Source organism: Lepus europaeus, chromosome 11 (assembly GCF_033115175.1).
Source record: "Lepus europaeus isolate LE1 chromosome 11, mLepTim1.pri, whole genome shotgun sequence".
NCBI lineage: Eukaryota > Metazoa > Chordata > Mammalia > Lagomorpha > Leporidae > Lepus > Lepus europaeus.
In genome coordinates, this window is record NC_084837.1 from 78,850,119 (window position 1) to 78,867,480 (window position 17,362).

A 17,362-nucleotide genomic window follows, 5' to 3' on the forward strand; every position below is an offset into this window, starting at 1 on the left:
AGTTCCTGGCTCCTGGCTTTGGCCTGGCCCAGCCCTGGCTATTGAGGACACAGCAGATAGAAGATATCTTTCTCTCCCTGTGTCTGTCACTCTGCCTTTCATATAAATAATCTTTTTTTTTTTTTTTTTCAAATAAAAAGCTGAGTCAGGAACTCCAGAGAACAGTCCTTTGAAACATCTTAACTTTTTCATTGGTTTGTACTCATACAGACCTTTTTTTGTTTTGTTTTGTTTTTTAGAAACCTTTTATTTAATGAATACAAGTTTCATAAGTACAGCTTCAGGAATATAGGGTTTCTTCCCCTCCACTCCCACCCTCCCACCTCCACTCCCATCCTACCTCCTCCTCCCTCTCCCATCCCATTCTTCATTAAGATTCGTTTTTAGTTAACTTTATATACAGAAGACCAACTCTATACTAAGTGGAGATTTCAGCAGTTTGCACCCACATACAGAAAATAAAAAGAACTGTTTGAGAACAAGTTTTACAGTTAATTCTCATAGTACAACTCATTGAAGACAGAGGTCCTGTGTGGGCAGTAAGTGCACAGTGACTCCTGTTGTTAATTTAACAATGAACACTCTTATGTATGATATCAGTGATCACCCTAGGCTCTTGGCATGAGTTGCCAAGGCTATGGAAGCCTTTTGAGTTCATGATCTCCATCAGTATTTATACAGGGCCATAAGCAAAGTGGAAGTTCTCTCCTCCTTTCAGAGAAAAGTTAAATTATTCTTTGATGGACCCTTCTTTCCCCTGGGGTCTCACTCACAGAGATCTTTCGTGTAGGATTTATTTGTTTGTTTGTTTGTTTATTTTTGCCACAGTGTCTTGGCTTCCCATGCCTGAAATGCTTTCATGAGCTTTTCAGCCAGACTAGAATGCCTTAAGGGCTGATTCTGAGGTCAGAGTGCTGTTTAAAATGATTGTCATTCTATCAGTCTGCTGTGTGGACTGCTTCCCATTCAAACAGAATTAAGTTCCTATTTTTTCCTCCTTGTGTATTTCCTCATCTTATAGGTTAAAGGTCAGTGAACTCTCTCTGTAAAGGATCAAATAATAAATATTTTAGACTTTGTGGGCCATGCATTCTCTGTCACAGCTATTCAACTCTACTGTTACAGGATGAAAGCAACCAGAGAAAAAAGGTTGTAGCTATTCCAGTAAAGTTTTAGTTGCAGAAACAGGTTAGTAGGTCTTAGGCCTTCATTTGCTAACCAGTATTTCATCAGAAATCGAGACATGTATAATAGGATAATAATAATGGGTTAATATTATGACCTTTGGACAAAGTAAGGCTAACCTGGATTTGAATCATCTTCCATGAAATAATAGTCAGGTGACCTTGGGTAAGTTATTGAAGCTCTTTGGGCTCAGTTCCTTTTTTTCCTGAAAGGAATCTTTGTATTAGAGGATTCTTGTAGGAATAACCTGAAAATAATGCATGTAAACATTTTTCACAGTGTCTGACACACAGTAATCGCTTAATAAAGATACTGTATTTTCTGGTTTAATGGTGATTTTAGGTATAATGTAGGTTTGCTTCCATGGAGCACTGACTTGGGTTCTTGCTGTTAATAATACTACTCATCAGCAGGAAGATTCTAGGGAGATCACTGATTTCTCTGGGTCTTGCAGTGGTTCTCAACCTGCTAAACAGATCTTTGGAACATTTTAGAAATACAGAGTCCTGGTCCCTAATCCATACTTAACTAAGTCATCATCTCTGGTAGTATTACCTGGGAAGCTGTGCTTTTTTAAGTACTCCTGGATCCAGGATTCGGATGAGTGACCCCACTTGAACACCTTTGGGTTATATGATCTTTAAAGACACATTTAAGGTAAAAGAGCCAAAGTTGTAATTATAGAATATATGAAATTTGTATTCCTTAAGTAAAAGGTTTCGAGGCGGGGTGGGGAGAGGGGGGGATAGTGTCCTTAGAGTTCTGTCACTCTCTCCATCTCCCAAAAATAAATAAATAAAGTCAAAGAGCCAGTAACTATTGTCAAGGTAATGCCTTTATGTAATTTTTAAGATGTTTTTATTTATTGATTTGAGAGTTAGAGTCACAGAGGGAGAGACAGAAAGGTCTTCCATCCCCTGATTCACTCCCCAATTGACCACAATGGCCAGAGCTGTGCTGATCCAAAGCAAGGAGCCAGGAGTTTCTTCTAGGTCTCCCACATGGGTTCAGGGGCCCAAGCACCAGGGCCATCCTCTGCTGCTTTCCCAGGCCATAAGCAGAGAGCTAGATTGGAAGAGGAGCAGCCAGGACTCAAACCAGCACCCATACGGATGCTGGTGCCATAGCCCACTATATCACAGAGCTGGCCCCATTTATGTAATTCTTAATGATTAGTGACAGTCTGTTACTTACTTCTTTATTAGAATACTCAAAGTATTAGAAAAGAGGTAAAAACATCTTTGTGTACATTACTTCGAGATTTTGAGAAGCTCTGCTTAGTAATTTGTTTCTGAAATACAGAGCTTTCTTAATCTAGAGCTTCTAACTTGATTTGTGTGTGTGTGAGGAAGTCAGTCTATTTTCATTGCAGAAATTTGAAAAATATAGAAGAGCACACACAAAAATCACAAGAAACTTCTTTACGATGTACAATTAATCACTGTTTATATTTTAAGGAATACTACTTTTTCCATAAATATTTTAAATTGGAATTGAACTAGATATAAATTTTATAATTTTATAACACCAAGTTTTTGTTTTTTATCCAGCAGTGTCTTTTTAACATTTCTACCTATTTTCTGAAACATAATTTTGTATATTTCTGTTTGGGTCCAGTTTTCTTCACATTCAAATGTACAGCAATAATGAAATTCACCAATTTTAACTTTAAAGATTTTTGTCCTTTGACAAATATGTACAAAAATATATATTAAAAACTTGTGTATTTTGTCCTTCTGACAAAATGTAGATATAATGTGGAATATTTCTGCCACTGCAAAAAATTTCCTGTACCCATTTATAATCAGTCCATTTTCTTCACCTTCTGACCCTTGACAACCATTGATCTGTTCATGTAAATGCAGCCATATAGTATATGATCTTCGTGGCTGGTTTCTTTTACTTAGCACATAATCCACAGCCTGATTTTTTGGAGACTGTTTAGTAGTCCATTGTCTAGACATAGTATGACTTATTTAACCCACCTTTTATTATTAGATTCTAGTATGTTGCTAATGTAAATAATTCTGTGAGGGGCTGGCATTGTGGCATAGTAGGTAAAGCCACTGCCTGCCTGAGATATTGGAATCCCATATGGGCTCCAGTTTGTGTCCCAGCTGCTGTACTTCGAATCCAGCTCCCTGCTAATGCTCCTGGTAAAAGCAGCAGAAGATGGCCCAACTACTTGGGTCCCTACCACCTACATGGGAGACCTGGATGAAGCTCCTGGCTCCTGGCTCCCTCCTGGCCTAGTACTGGCCACTGCAGCCATCTGGGAAGTGAACCAGAGGATGGAAGATCTCTAACTCTGTTTCTTCCTCTCTCTGTAACTCTTTCAAAATAAATTAATTAATCTTTAAAAAATAATAATCTGCGATCAACTTTGTTAATAAAAATGTTTATATACACCTCTATTTTCTTTGAAAGAGTTACGCAGAGAGAGAAGGAAAGGCAGAGAGAAAGAGAGGTTTTCCATTGCTGGTTCACTTCCCAGAATGCCACAATGGCCAGAGCTGCGCCGATCCGAAGCCGGGAACCAGGAGCCTCCTCCGGGTCTCCCACATGGATGCAGGGGCCCAAGAACTTGGGCCATCCTCTACTGCTTTCTCAAGCCATGGCAGAGAGCTGGATCAGGAGTGGAGAAGCCAGGTCTCAAACCAGCGCCCACATGGGATGCCGGCACTGCGGGTAGCGGCTTAACCCACTACACCACAGCGCCGGCCCCTAAGATATGAATTTCTGAAGTTAGAGTTGCCAGTCAAGAGATAATAAACAAAAGCAGGCATTCTGTTAAGATGTCCATATCCCTGCCCTGGAGTTGAAGGATGCCCAGGTCAGAGCCACAGATCTTATTGGCTCTAAGCTGAAAAGCCCTTCACTCAGCCCAACTTCCAAAGTGACCACTGCAGCTGAGGGGACGGCCAAGTAAGGTCAGCAACATTCCAGGCAGAACTGTAAATTTCTTGTTAGAGATGCCACCTGCCTTTACCTGACCAGCTCTCCTCTCAGGCCAGCTAAGTAGTGAAAGTCAACAGAGTGCCTTCCCCTAGGAGGTTCACACCTCCCTTAGGATGTACCCTATGTGAAGAGATAGATAGGTCTGGGCCTCTTAACTTACAAGGCCTAAAGCCCAACAGATTATTATCAAGCCCCTTCTGTCAGGTTCTATTTGCCTCTCAATCAGAAAACTTAATTGTAGCTTAGACAGCACCTTTCTTAGCTCCTCTAATAATGACTGTCCATTGTTCTAGACCCTGTCTAGCGCACTTGGGCCTCATTCCTTTGTAATCATAACCTCTACCTCCAATGGCTCTACTCCCAACCTGTGTGTACTGATGGTCCTCTTCCCCACTTAATACTGTATAATTGTTCAAACCTGGTTAATGCCACTCTTAGGATCATTGGTTACTATCCTCCCCCTGTCTTTTATGACTTTGTCTAAATATGATCAGAGTCAGCAAACTTGGAAGGCTTCCATAGCCTTGGCAACTCATGATGAGAGCCTAGGGTGGTTACTGGCGCCATAAACAAGAGTGTCAATTTGTTGGGTCAACAACAGGAGTCACTGTGCACTTGCTCCTCATGTGGGATCTCTGTCCTTAATGTGCTATACATAGTGATTTAATGCTATAACTAGTACTCAAACAGTATGTTTCACTTTGTGTTTCTATGTGGGTGCAAACTGTTGAAATCTTTACTTAAGGTATACTGAATTGAACTTCTGTATATAAAGAGAATTGAAAATGAATCTTGATGTGAATGGAAGGGGAGAGGGAGCGGGAGAGGGGAGGGTTGCAGGTGGGAGGGAAGTTATGGGAGGGGGAAGCCATTGTAATCCATAAGCTGTACATTGGAAATTTATATTCATTAAATAAAAGTTAAAAAAATAAAAAATTAAAAAAAAAAAAAGATGTCCATATCAGTACCTGGGTTCAGTTCCCAGCTCCACTCCCGATTCCAGTTCCTGCTAATGTGCAGCTTGGGAATCATGCATTGATGGTTCAGATAGGGCCCTGCTGCTCACATGGGAGACCTAGATTGCATTCCCAGCTTAATGTGTTGGCCCAACCTAGCTGTATTTGTGGAATGAACCAGTAGGGCTCCCTTCCTTGCTCAGTCTCTTTCTCTCTCTCTCTCTCTCTCTTTTTTTTTTAAGGTTTGTTTGAAAGGCAGAGTTACAGAGAAAGGGAGAGAGAGATCTCCCCAAATGAACACAATAGCCAGGGCTGGACCAGGCCAAAGCCAGAAACCCAGTACTTCATCCGGGTCTCCGACAGGGATGGCCCAAGGACTTGGGCCATCTTCTGCTGCTTTCTCATACACAGTAGCAGGGAGCTGAATTGGAAGTGGAGAAGTCAAGACTCAAACCAGTGCTCTTATGGGATGCCAATATCACAGGCAGCAGCTTAATCCACTGCATAACAATGCCAGCCATTCTCTCTCTTTCTCTGTTTCCATTTGTCTGCCCCTCAAATAAAGAAATTTTTAAAATATGTATTTTAAGAGGTAATCAACATTTAAAAGTTCTAGATTTATTTTGGCAGTTTGTCCCTCAAAAAATTGTTAAAATTCTTGCATGTTTTGTGGTTTTTTTTAAAGATTTATTTATTTATTTGAAAGAGTTACACACAGAGAGGAGAGGAGGGGAGAGAGAGAGGTCCTCCATCCGATGGTTCACTCCCCAATTGGCTGCAGTAGCTGGAGTTGCGCCAATCTGAAGCCAGGAGCCAGGAGCTTCTTCTGGGTCTCCCACACAGGCTCAGAGGCCCAAGAACCTGGGCCATCCTCTACTGCTTTCCCAGGCCATAGCAGAGAGCTGGACTGGAAGTGGAGCAGCTGGGTCTCAAACTTGCGCCCATATGGGATGCGGACACCTAAGGCCAGGGCATTAACCCACTGCGCCACAGCACTGGCCCCTCTTGCATGTTTTGTAACCATCACCAATGGTGATATTTCTTTTTAGAACAAAAGTAACCGTTTTCGGAGATACAAGATACTTCTTTCAATCTCTTAAACTTTTCTAATTTCTTCTCACCAGATGACTGCCAGAATTTATTTGAAGAGCATAGATTAAGCAAATGATATATTCATGTACGAGGACAGTGCATTTGAAGTTTAGTGTGCATATGACTCAACAGGACCTTGTTAAAATGCAGCTTGTGATTCAGTAGGTTTAGGATAACTTACTACGTGTTTTTAACAAGGTCTCAGTAATGCTAATGTTGCTGATTTCTGGACCACATTTTGTTTAGTGAAGTACTAGAAGAGTATGTAGTCATTATTATTTATGAAGAGTTTCACTACCATGGAGAACTCTCTGTACAGTAATATGTAGTGAAAATTACATTTTAAAATGTATATAGCTGAGAGTAGGCATTTAGCCTTCCAGTTAAGATACCTGTGTCCCACATCAGAGTTCTGGCTCTGGTTCCTGATTGCAGGTTCCTGCCAAGGAGTCAGCTTTGGTGGCTCAGGTAATTGAGTTTCTGCCAGCCACATGAGAGACCTGGATTGCATATTCATAGCTCATAACTCAGGCGCCAGCCATTATGAGCATTTGGAAAGTAAACCACTGACCGTCAGCTCTCTTTCTCTGGACCTTTCTGTCTCTTTGCCACTAAAGTAAAAATATGTATGTTCCATAATCTCAGCTGTATGATTATCCTTGTGGGTATGTTTTGGGAAAGACTGGAAAGAAATATATAATCTTGTTAAGTGCAGATACTACTATTGTCTGGTAAGATTTAGGTAATTTGCATCTTTATGATTTTGTGCAATCAGCATATCTTTTTAGGAAACCAGATAGACCTTGTTTCTACTTTGTTTTTCAGCAGTACTAATGAAGATGAAGATTTGAACCCAGAACAGAAGATAGAAAGGGAGAAGGAAAGGCGGATGGCTAATAATGCCAGAGAACGCTTACGTGTACGGGATATTAATGAGGCATTCAAAGAGCTTGGCAGAATGTGTCAGCTTCATTTGAAGAGTGAAAAACCCCAAACAAAACTCCTTATTCTTCATCAGGCCGTGGCAGTCATCCTTAGTCTAGAACAGCAAGTCAGAGGTAAGTTGGTCCAGCAGAGCTGCGAAACCACTCTGCCTCAAGAGGGCAGGCATTCCTCCTCCCAGGGCTTGGCTTGGGCATGTTATTTCTGAATTCTGCCAGTACTGCTGCCACTGTGTCATCAGGATCAAGTTTTCCTTGTATCTCTCACCTCTCTCTCAAAGTGTTGATCAATATTTGTGAGCTGTTGTTTCCCACACACCAATAGAGAGTAATCCTACAGAAAAAAAAAAAGAGAGAAGAAACAGCCTGTGCCTACTGCTCAGCTTTAAGAGCTTTGTGCCCCTCTCTTGTTGAATTCACCTGCCTGCACTGTCCTCCTCCCGTTCTTTCCTGTCTTCCCTGTGTCTCTGTTTTCAGTTTCTTGCCTGCTTTACCCTGGGGCATCTGCCGGGACTTGCTGGTATTGCCTGTTCATGGCTCCTCCTGGCTTTGCTTGAAAGGGATGTTCTTTAGACCCATGTCAGTAAGGTCTCAGGCTTCTTTATTGTTCCCTAGTCAGGAATGCCATTAACTTCTTGGCCTTACATGTACTTACATGCTTCCTGTGAGCCCCCAAGTGCAGGAGAGGTGTGTATAGGCTCACCCACCACTGACTCAGTCAGCTGCCCTATTTCATTTTGAAATTTGATGGAATCTTTTTTTTTTTTTTTTCAGATTTGTTTATTTGAAAGACAGATTTACAGAGAGAAAGGGAGAGACAGAGAGAGAGAGAATCTTCTATCTACCGGTTCACTCCCCATATGACTACAAAGGCCAGGGCTGGGCCAGGCCAAAGCCAGGAGCCAGGAGCTTCTTCCAGGTCTCCCACGTGGGTGACAGGGACCCAAGCATTTGGCCATCTTCTGCTGCTTTCCCAGGTGTATTAGGAGGGAGCTAGATTGGAAGAGGAGTGCCCAGCTGGGACTGGAACCAGTGCCCATCTGGGATGCCAGCACTGCAAGGTGGCAGCTTAACCTGCTACACTACAATACTAGCCCCAAAAGAGTATTCTTTCTTTGGAAACCAGTTCTTTGGAAATCAGTGATTGAGAAGCTGAACAAATTTTAGTCAAACCTATAGTAGCAGAATGATGAATGGATTATTTTGTGCATCATCAGTCTACTGATGGATCCTTGCTCCTCTTGTCGCAAGACCCTTGAAATATCTGTGGAGGGTAAATGTTAATGAAACCTAATCTTCAAGGAGCTAGAGATGCCCACAAAATATTCATAAAGAATTGCCCATTCATCTGTAGCAGGAGACCTGATTTGTTTTCTCTCTCTTAAATATTTTATTTATTTGTTTGTTTAGTCATTCAGTTATTCAAAAGAGCAACAGAGGAGAGACAGATCTTCATCTGTTGGTTCATTCCCCAAACTCGAGCCATCTTCTCCTACCTTCCTGGGAATCTAGATCAGAAGCAGAGCAGCTGGGACTTGAACTAGCACTCCAGATGGGATGCCGGCATTTCAAGCAGTGCTTCAATCCACTGTGATAAGGGCTGATTTCTTGATCCTGCACATAGTTCCTGTCACCTTACCAAAGATATTTTTTACTTGTGTCTGACACTTTTTGTCTCACTCTGAAGGCAGCAGACACCTGTGTTTGGTGGTCCAAGCGCATTTGTCCTCCTCCTCTTCAGCCCAGGATGTGTTTTACCTCAACTCTACCCAGCCATTTATTGTTGAAGATGTTGCCTCCTTCTGAGCTATGAAAGTCTTACTGTTCAGTCAACATAGATGCCTGAATTTATTTCCTAGCCTGCAGTGCGTATTAGAATACAGAGTCATGGGGTTGGTGCTGTGGCACAGTGGGTAAAGCCCCAGCCTGCAGCACCAGCATCCTATATGGGTGCTGATTTGAGACCCCGGCTGCTCCACTGCCAAACCAGCTCTCTGCTTTGGCCTGGGAAAGCAGTAGAAGATGGCCCAGGTTCTTGGTCCCTTGCATCCACATGGGAAATCTGGAAGAAGCTCCTGGCTTCAGATAAGCTCAGCTCTGGTTCTTGCAGTCATTTGGGGAGTGAACCAGCAGATGGAAGATCTCTCTCTCCCTCTCTTATTCTACTTCTCTCTCTAACTCGTCTTTCAAATAAATAAAATAAATCTTAAAAATAAAAAGAATAGAGTCATTTCTGTTTTTGAAAATGTTTTTGGGGAACAAGTGTTTGGACAGTATTTAAGTTGTTGCTTGGATGTCTGCATCCCATATTGGAATACCTGGTTTGGGTCCTTGCTCCTCCACTTCCAATTCCAGTTTCCTGCTAACATGCCCTGGCCTTTGCTTGGTTGTTGCAGGTACTTGGGGAGTGAACAAGCAGATGGAAGATTACACTCTCTCTCTGCTTTTCAAATAAAATGAAAATAAATTTTTTTAAAGATTTTATCTTATTTTTTTTGAAAGAGTTCCAGAAAGAGGTAGAGACAGATAGAGAAGCCTTCCATCCACTGGCTCACTCCCCAAATGACTGCAATGGCCAGAGCTGGGCTGATCCAAAACCAGGAGCCAGGAGCTTTTTCTGTGTCTCCCACGTGGGTGCAGGGGCCCAAAGACTTGGGCCACTCTCTGCTGGTTTCCCAAGTGCATTAGCAGGGAGCTGGATCAGAAGTGGAGCAGGTGGGACTTGAACTGGCTCCCATATGGGATGCCAGCACTGTAGGCTGGAGTTTTACCCCAGTATGCCACAGTGCCAGCCCCAATAAATACATTTTTTTTGACAGGCAGAGTTAGACAGTGAGAGAGAAAGACAGAGAGAAAGGTCTTCCTTCCATTGGTTCACCCCCCAAATGGCCACCACAGCCGGCGTGCTGCACCCATCCGAAGCCAGGTGCTTCCTCCTGGTCTCCCATGCAGGTGCAGGGCCCAAGAACCCTCTCCCTCCCCCTCCCCCTCCCCCTCTCTGCCTTTCAAAATAAGTAAAATAAATAAATAAAATTTCTTTAAATACATGTAGGATGGAGAATATATGGAGTAGTGGTAACTGATTTATAAGTGCTGAAGAATACAAGTCTCAAGATTAGGATCTCGGGGCTGATGTTTTGGTATAGCAGGCAAAGCCTCCATCTGTGATGCTGGCATCACATATGGGTGCCAGTTCATGTCCTGGTTGCTCCTTTTCCAATCCAGCTCTCTGCAAATGGACTGGGAAAACAGTGGAATATGGCCCAAGTCCTTGGGCCTCTGCACCCATGTGGGAGATTTGAAAGAAGCTCTTGGCTCCTGGCTTTGGCCTGACCAGCACTGGTTGTTATGGCCATTTGGGGAGCACATGAGTGCATGGAAGTTTGTTTGTTCTTTCTTTCTTTCTCTCTCTCTCTCTCTTTCTTTCTTTCATTTCTTTCTCTCTCTCTCTCTCTCTCAATCACTCTCTCTCTCTAACTCTGCCTTTCAAATACATAAATAAATATTTTCAAAAAATTAAGATCTAATCTTGTAGGTGTAGTGTTTTTTTAATGACCTAAAGCTACAGTACATCATCATGAAATCTCGGGGCATTAGGGTTAATAAGAATATCCCAAAGCTTCTGGGATATTCATAGATAAAGGAGCAAGATTCTGGACAATAATGCTAAATTTCAGGCTATAACACTGGAAATGCTAGATTCCTAAATATAGTGGAGTAGTGCCTTCAGAGTTCTGAGGAAAGTAATTTTTACTCTATAATTCTATTCCTAACCAATTAACCAAAAGGTAAAAGCAGAATAAAGGTACTTAAGATATATCCAAGCCTTTGGGATTTTGCCTGCCTTGTGTACTTTCTCAGAAAGCATCTGGAACAAATGCTTTAGCCAACCAAGGACAAATTCAACACAAAAGTGTAAGATTCGGGGAACAAAAGATCCAACATTAGAGAGCAGCTAAAGAAGGTCATGACAAGAATTACTAGGCCTAGAGAAGAGCCAGTACATTAGAAATAGGAGACTGTTAGCTGGGGCCGGTGCTATGGTGTAGTGGATAAAGCCACTGCCTGTGATGCCAGCATCCCATAGGGGCACTGGTTTGAATCTCACTGCTGCTCCACTTCCAGCCCAGCTCCCTGCTGATGCACTCGGGAAAACAGCAGAAGATAGCCCAAATCTTTGGGCCCCTGCACCCATGTGGGAGACCCAGATGAAGCTCCTAGCTCCTGGTTACCAGCAGATGGAATATTCTTCACTCTGTCCCTCTCTCTTTCTCTCTGTATTCTGTCTTTCAAATAAATAAATTAATTTTTTTTAAAAAAAGACTGTTAGCTATAAGAGAAATATTTCTAGTGAAATAAAGTAGAATTAATAGATAATATAGCATGTTTGAGATTTTAGAAAAATATATTGATAGGTACTTGTTAGATGTATTGAGGCACTTATTGAAATGAAAAACCAAAGTAACTATTAACTACAGAAAAAGCAAAGTTCTATGAGCAAAAAAACCCGATGATTGTAAAATTCTTTTTTTGTTTAGGTTTATTTATTTATTTGAAAGGTAGAGTTACAGACAAAGGGAGAGATCTTGCATCTACTGGTTCACCCCACAAATGGCTGCAGTGGCACAACTGACCCAGGCTGAAGCCAAGAGACAACAACCCCATCCTAGTCTTCCACATGGGTAGCAGGGGCCCAAGCACTTGGGCCATCTTCTTCTGTTTTCCAAGTGCATTAGCTGGAAGCCAGATCAGAAGCAGAGTAGTGAGGACTTAAATTGGCACTTCAATATGAGATGCCAACATTGCACATAGTGACTTAACCCACTATGCCACAGTGTTGGCCCCATGACTGTAAAATTCTTGACTCAGCAGCTACCTCCATAAGGTCATAATAATATAAATATTTATCTACTCCTAATAATTTAAGAAGTGACTACTGAGTTAGCCAAAAATCCTGCTATAAACATGTTGAGAATAGAGCCAACTCTTCAGCCTTGTACCAGAAATTAATAAGTAGAAGTTCCCTAATGGAAATGTGGAAAGACAAACTACTTTCTGATGCCCTGAAGATAATGCCTAACTCTACTTAGCTCTGTATCAGACTTCTCTGGGCACTTAACACATTTGCCATGAGGAGCAGCACTTGCTTTTACCTTTTCTGGATCAAAACTGTATTTATTTTACATTTCTTGGAACCTCCTATAGTATTCTGCTCTTTTCAGCCCCGAATGTAAGACAAATCTTTCTGACTGTAAGAACGTGCAAGATTGGGCCAAACTTGTTAAGTTTTTGGCTCTGGTCCTTTCCATCTATTCCAGTTGTGATCATAGATCCTTATGTGATACAGAGTTCCAGTTAACTAAAAGCACTGCTCCATTATCAGAAATGTGAGCCTGGGGCAGGTGCTGTGGCACAGCATTTAAGCCACAGCCTGTAGTGTTGGCAACCCATATGGACACTGGTTTGAGTCCCAGCTGCTCCACTTCCTGTCTGGCTCCCTGCTGAGGGCACTTGGGAAAGCAGTGGAGGATGACCCAAATACTTGGACTCCTGTATTCACATGGGAGACCTGGAAGAGGCTCTTGGCTCCTGGCTTTGGCTTGGCCCAGCCCCAGTTGTTGCAGCCACGTGGGAAATGAACCAGCGAATTAGATCTCTCTCAGTCTTTCCTCTCTATCTTAACTCTGCCTTTCAAATAAATAAGCAAATCTTTTTTTAAAAAATCACAACTTCTGGCCGGCGCCGTGGCTCAATAGGCTAATCCTCTGCCTTGCGGCGCCGGCACACCGGGTTCTAGTCCCGGTTGGAGCACCGATCCTGTCCCGGTTGCCCCTCTTCCAGGCCAGCTCTCTGCTGTGGCCCGGGAGTGCAGTGGAGGATGGCCCAAGTGTTTGGGCTCTGCACCCCATGGGAGACCAGGAGAAGCACCTGGCTCCTGCCATCGGAACAGCGCGGTGCGCTGGCCGCAGCGCGCTACCGCGGCGGCCATTGGAGGGTGAACCAACGGCAAAAGGAAGACCTTTCTCTCTGTCTCTCTCTCACTGTCCACTCTGCCTGTCAAAAAAAAAGAAAAGAAAAAAAATCACAACTTCTATAAATATATTTTGATTATAGACTAATTTAAATAATCCTTTTATATTATATTAGGACATTTTTTAACCAGTTCATAAAAATTTCTATTAAAATTTTTAACCTATACTATATGTTTTAATCAGAAATAATAGACTGTATAAAAACTTGTCATGAGCTGGACAGGTTTTTTTTTTTTTTTTTGGGGGGGGGGATTTATTTTATTTATTTGAAAGCAAGTAGAGAGAGGGACAGAGCAAGAGAGATCTTCCATCCACTGGTTCGCTTTCCAGGTAGATGCAGTGGCCGGGGCTGGACCAGGCCAAAGCTAGGAGCCAGAAGCTTCTTCTGGGTCTCTCACATGAACGGCAAGGGCCCAAGCATTTTGGCCATCTTCCACTGCTATTCCAAAGCCAGTATCAGGGAGCTGGATCAGAAGCTGGGACTCAAACCAATGCCTATATGGGTGGCATTGCAAGGCAGCGGCTTAACCCATTACACCACAATGCTAGTCCTGATACCTTGTACTTAAATAATTCAGGGGCAGGCTTTGTGGTGCAGTGAATTAAACCACTGCTCTTGATACTCGCATCCCATGTTGAAATACTGGTTCGAGTCCCAGCTACTAAACTTGCAGTTCAGCTTCCTGCTCATGCACCTTGGATGGTAATGGATGATGGCCCAATACTTGAGTCCCTACCATCCATGTTTGGAGACCCAGATGGAATTTCTGGCTCCTGATTTCTGGGTTGGGCCCGGTCTGTCCCTAGCTATTGTGGGCACTGAGGAGTGAGCCAGCAGATGAAAGATCTTTCTCTCTCCCTCTGTCACTCTGCCTTTTAAATAAATTGATTAAATGAAAAGAAAAAAAAAAACTTAAAAGAATACTAGTTCCTGAGATTTTTGAGCCAATGGATCTTCTCTCCAGTGGATTTTCTTTCCCTTTGTTTGTCAACAGTAACTCCTCATTCTTTCACCTCTTTTGAAAATGCCTGGGTCCCAGGTGCTATCCAGTCTTCTTTGCATCTTACATAGAAAGTAGTAGTGAAGGTTTTTAACACTCTTGTAATCATATCTCCAGCAATAAAAAGAATAACTCAATTGTCTTGTTATACAAATATCCAAACAGAAAGGCAGAACGTGCACTTGCTCTCTCTCCCTACCTTGAGTTGGCACACTTCTGGAGGAATAGCAAAGGATATCTCTTAGCATTTTTCTTAACTGAGGAAAGTCTGGATAAAGCACAGATGTTTCTGTCCAGGTACACAGAGGATGTCAAAATCCGTATCAGGTAAGTGTGCCATATCTTATCAGGACACTGAGGAGACTTGATAGACTAGTAACAGCACTTCCCACAATGTTTGAATGAAGAGTAATGTTGATTCAGATCAAATCAAATCCTGGAAAACTGAATTATAAGCAGAAAATGAGGAAAATACAAACTGGTCACTAAGAAGTGCAAATCTGGAAACTCGTTTTGTAGTGAAGTTTTTTGTGAGCACATTTTTGTTGCCTCTATGATGAGTAGGAATGAAATTACATGGAGATTGGTAATCCCCACAGAAAGAAAAAAATAGCAGATATTTGCTTATTTTAAGACCAAACAGTCCCTAATTCACAACTTATGACCATAATAATTGAAGTTCTTTCCTCCTATTTTAGAGAGGAACCTTAACCCCAAAGCAGCCTGCCTTAAGAGAAGGGAAGAAGAAAAAGTTTCTGCCGTATCGGCAGAGCCGCCAACCACACTGCCAGGAACCCATCCTGGGCTTAGCGAAACTACCAACCCTATGGGTCATATGTAAACATCAGCCAGGTAAGTATGGGTGTGAGATCAGCGTGCAAGAAAATCATCTTAAAATTCAACTGAAATTGGATTAGAACTTTTGAACAGTTGTGCCCTGATCAGAATTTGGAATACAACAGTTTACCTTTCTGTTGTATAATCCTGAAGCCAGTGTCATTTTACACCAAGTTACTGTTGTCCTCAGAGTATGATCAAATCTCGTGATTTATAAGGAAATTTAGGTTCTCTTGTTCTGAATCATCATGTGTACTCCACTGTCACACAAATACCATTCTGATTCAAGAAGAAAATAATGTAATGACTCATCCGTCAGAAAATACTTTTGCTACCACTCAGACTCCTCTATTCAGAAATGGTTGACCATATCATTAAGCAGTTTCCACTGACCCTCCAGTTCTTCTTTGTCCCCAAGCCAACTCTATAAAAAGAGTTATTGCTTGCTTCTGCTTGTATCGAAAATTCAAGCTGGTAATATGCAGTTTCCTCCCCCTTGGAAGCCTGTCAGTTATCACCCTCTTGACTCCATTAGTGAAGATAAAGGCATTACATATGACAGAACCACAATACCCTTCTCTCTGGCAGAATTTTACTAGTTGAAAGACTGCTTTTTTGATCTTTCTCTTCATGGACTAAACACCTCGTGATTTTTTTTTTCTTTTTGACAAAGTGACAAAAAACAGTATGAAATTATTTCCAGAGCAGTAATAGATAATTTGCATTGTTTTTTTACTATATACATTCACATTGCAGTCTCAACTATAGTTAATACTTTGTAGCTGTAATAAATATAGATTATAATAAATATTTGAAGCAGTAGCATTTTAGTTAGCTGTATGGACTAGTAATAGAATTGGTAACTTCATTTTATAATTTGCAATGTGTTGTTCTTTTCACAATGTTATCAACAGATTCAAAGTAGTAAATAAAGGCAGATGGATGGGAGGTGTAGAACAGCAAAAGCTACCAAGCACAACTTTATTTGATCAGCTTTATGGTTATCATTTTGAGCTGAAAATCTGGAATATTTAGTAAACTCCAAACATTAGGTAGTAATTTGCCTTTCTCTGAAGGATCTGGTTCCTATGTGTACTACACATAGCCTTCCTAGGATCAAACCGCAGACCACAATAGAAGGGGGAAAGGGAGGAAAAGTTAATGCAATTATTTAAGTCAAATATAATTGTAATATTTGCACACTGTAGAAAACACCACAAAATATCTAGCAGTCTACAGATTTTGCATGTCAGAGAGATTTCACAAGAGCCTGTGTTGCATTTCAGCTCTTCTAAAATCCAAGCCATTTTTTTCTCAAATCTGTGGGAAATATAGAATACCATGAAAGCCCAAGAATTTTTTGTTTGAAAAGCAAATTTTGAAGTTTTAAAATAAAAACATTCCATTTTTTCACAACATAAAAGTGACTTTCTAAGTTGATAGATCATTTCAAAGAATGCTGAAAGGTAGCTTCCTATGCTCATGTCCCAGGTAACCCCCAGGTTTTGATAAAGAGCACTTGACATTCAGCTGTCACACTTATCTCAGAACATGTCTTAATTCTCTTCCTCTCTCTGGTTTGTTTATTCATTTCTTCTTTTCTTCCTAGTGTCTCTACTTCTTATTCCTTCAACTCTGTCTCTTCTCTTCTCTCCTGCTGCTTACTTTCTGTTCTTTTACTACTTATTTATCTTATACTTCTTTTTTTGACTGATATGCTTATTTTTTAGTTCCTGTAGTATTTTATTTATTTATTTATTTATTTGGACTTTTTTCCCAAAGAAAGCTTTTATTTAAGGAATATAAACTTTATGCATTTCATAAGTATAACTTTAGGAATATAGTGATTCTTCCCACCATACCCACCCTCCCACCCACACTTCCACCCCCACTTCCTCCCTCTCCACATCCCAGCCACATTCTCCACTAAAATATTTTCAGTTAACTTTATGCACAGAAGACCAACTCTATACTAAGTAAAGAGTGCAACAATTTGAAAAAAAAAAAAAAAACTATTCCTCAATAGTCAAGACAAGGGCTATTCAAAGTAATTGCATCTTGAAGTTAATTTCACTTCTTTTTTAACTTAATAACTTTAAAGAAGCACCCAAGAATGATACATCTTTTTGCGAGCACTTAGACATAACAAACTTTAGAGACATAAGAATATCCTGCATGTAATATATTAAAAGAAAATAAGTCCTTGAGAACAAATTTTATCATTAATTAGGGAAGCACCTAAGAAAACAAGCAATGGAGTTGGACACTTAGGTATAAGTAAAACTTGTGAAACATAACAGTATTCTCCACTTAAAACACTAAAATGAAATAAATCTGTGAAAACAAGTTTTATTGTTAAC

At 41.2% G+C, this 17,362-nt stretch overlaps 1 protein-coding gene across 8 annotated transcripts in view; it reads left to right on the top strand.

The window, feature by feature from the left end:
• The window catches only part of TCF12 (transcription factor 12), a 414,455-nt gene that overhangs the window by 390,778 nt on the left and 6,315 nt on the right, over positions 1 to 17,362 (top strand). For 6 of the 8 annotated variants that reach the window (XM_062205994.1, XM_062205990.1, XM_062205988.1 and 3 more), the window contains 2 exons: positions 7,017 to 7,249; positions 14,864 to 15,017. In XM_062205994.1, coding sequence (XP_062061978.1) covers positions 7,017 to 7,249; positions 14,864 to 15,006 — 376 coding nt within the window. In that variant the 3' untranslated portion in view covers positions 15,007 to 15,017. The remainder of the gene's footprint in view (positions 1 to 7,016; positions 7,250 to 14,863; positions 15,018 to 17,362) is intronic. The other 2 variants (XM_062205989.1, XM_062205995.1) reach the window with 1 other exon arrangement.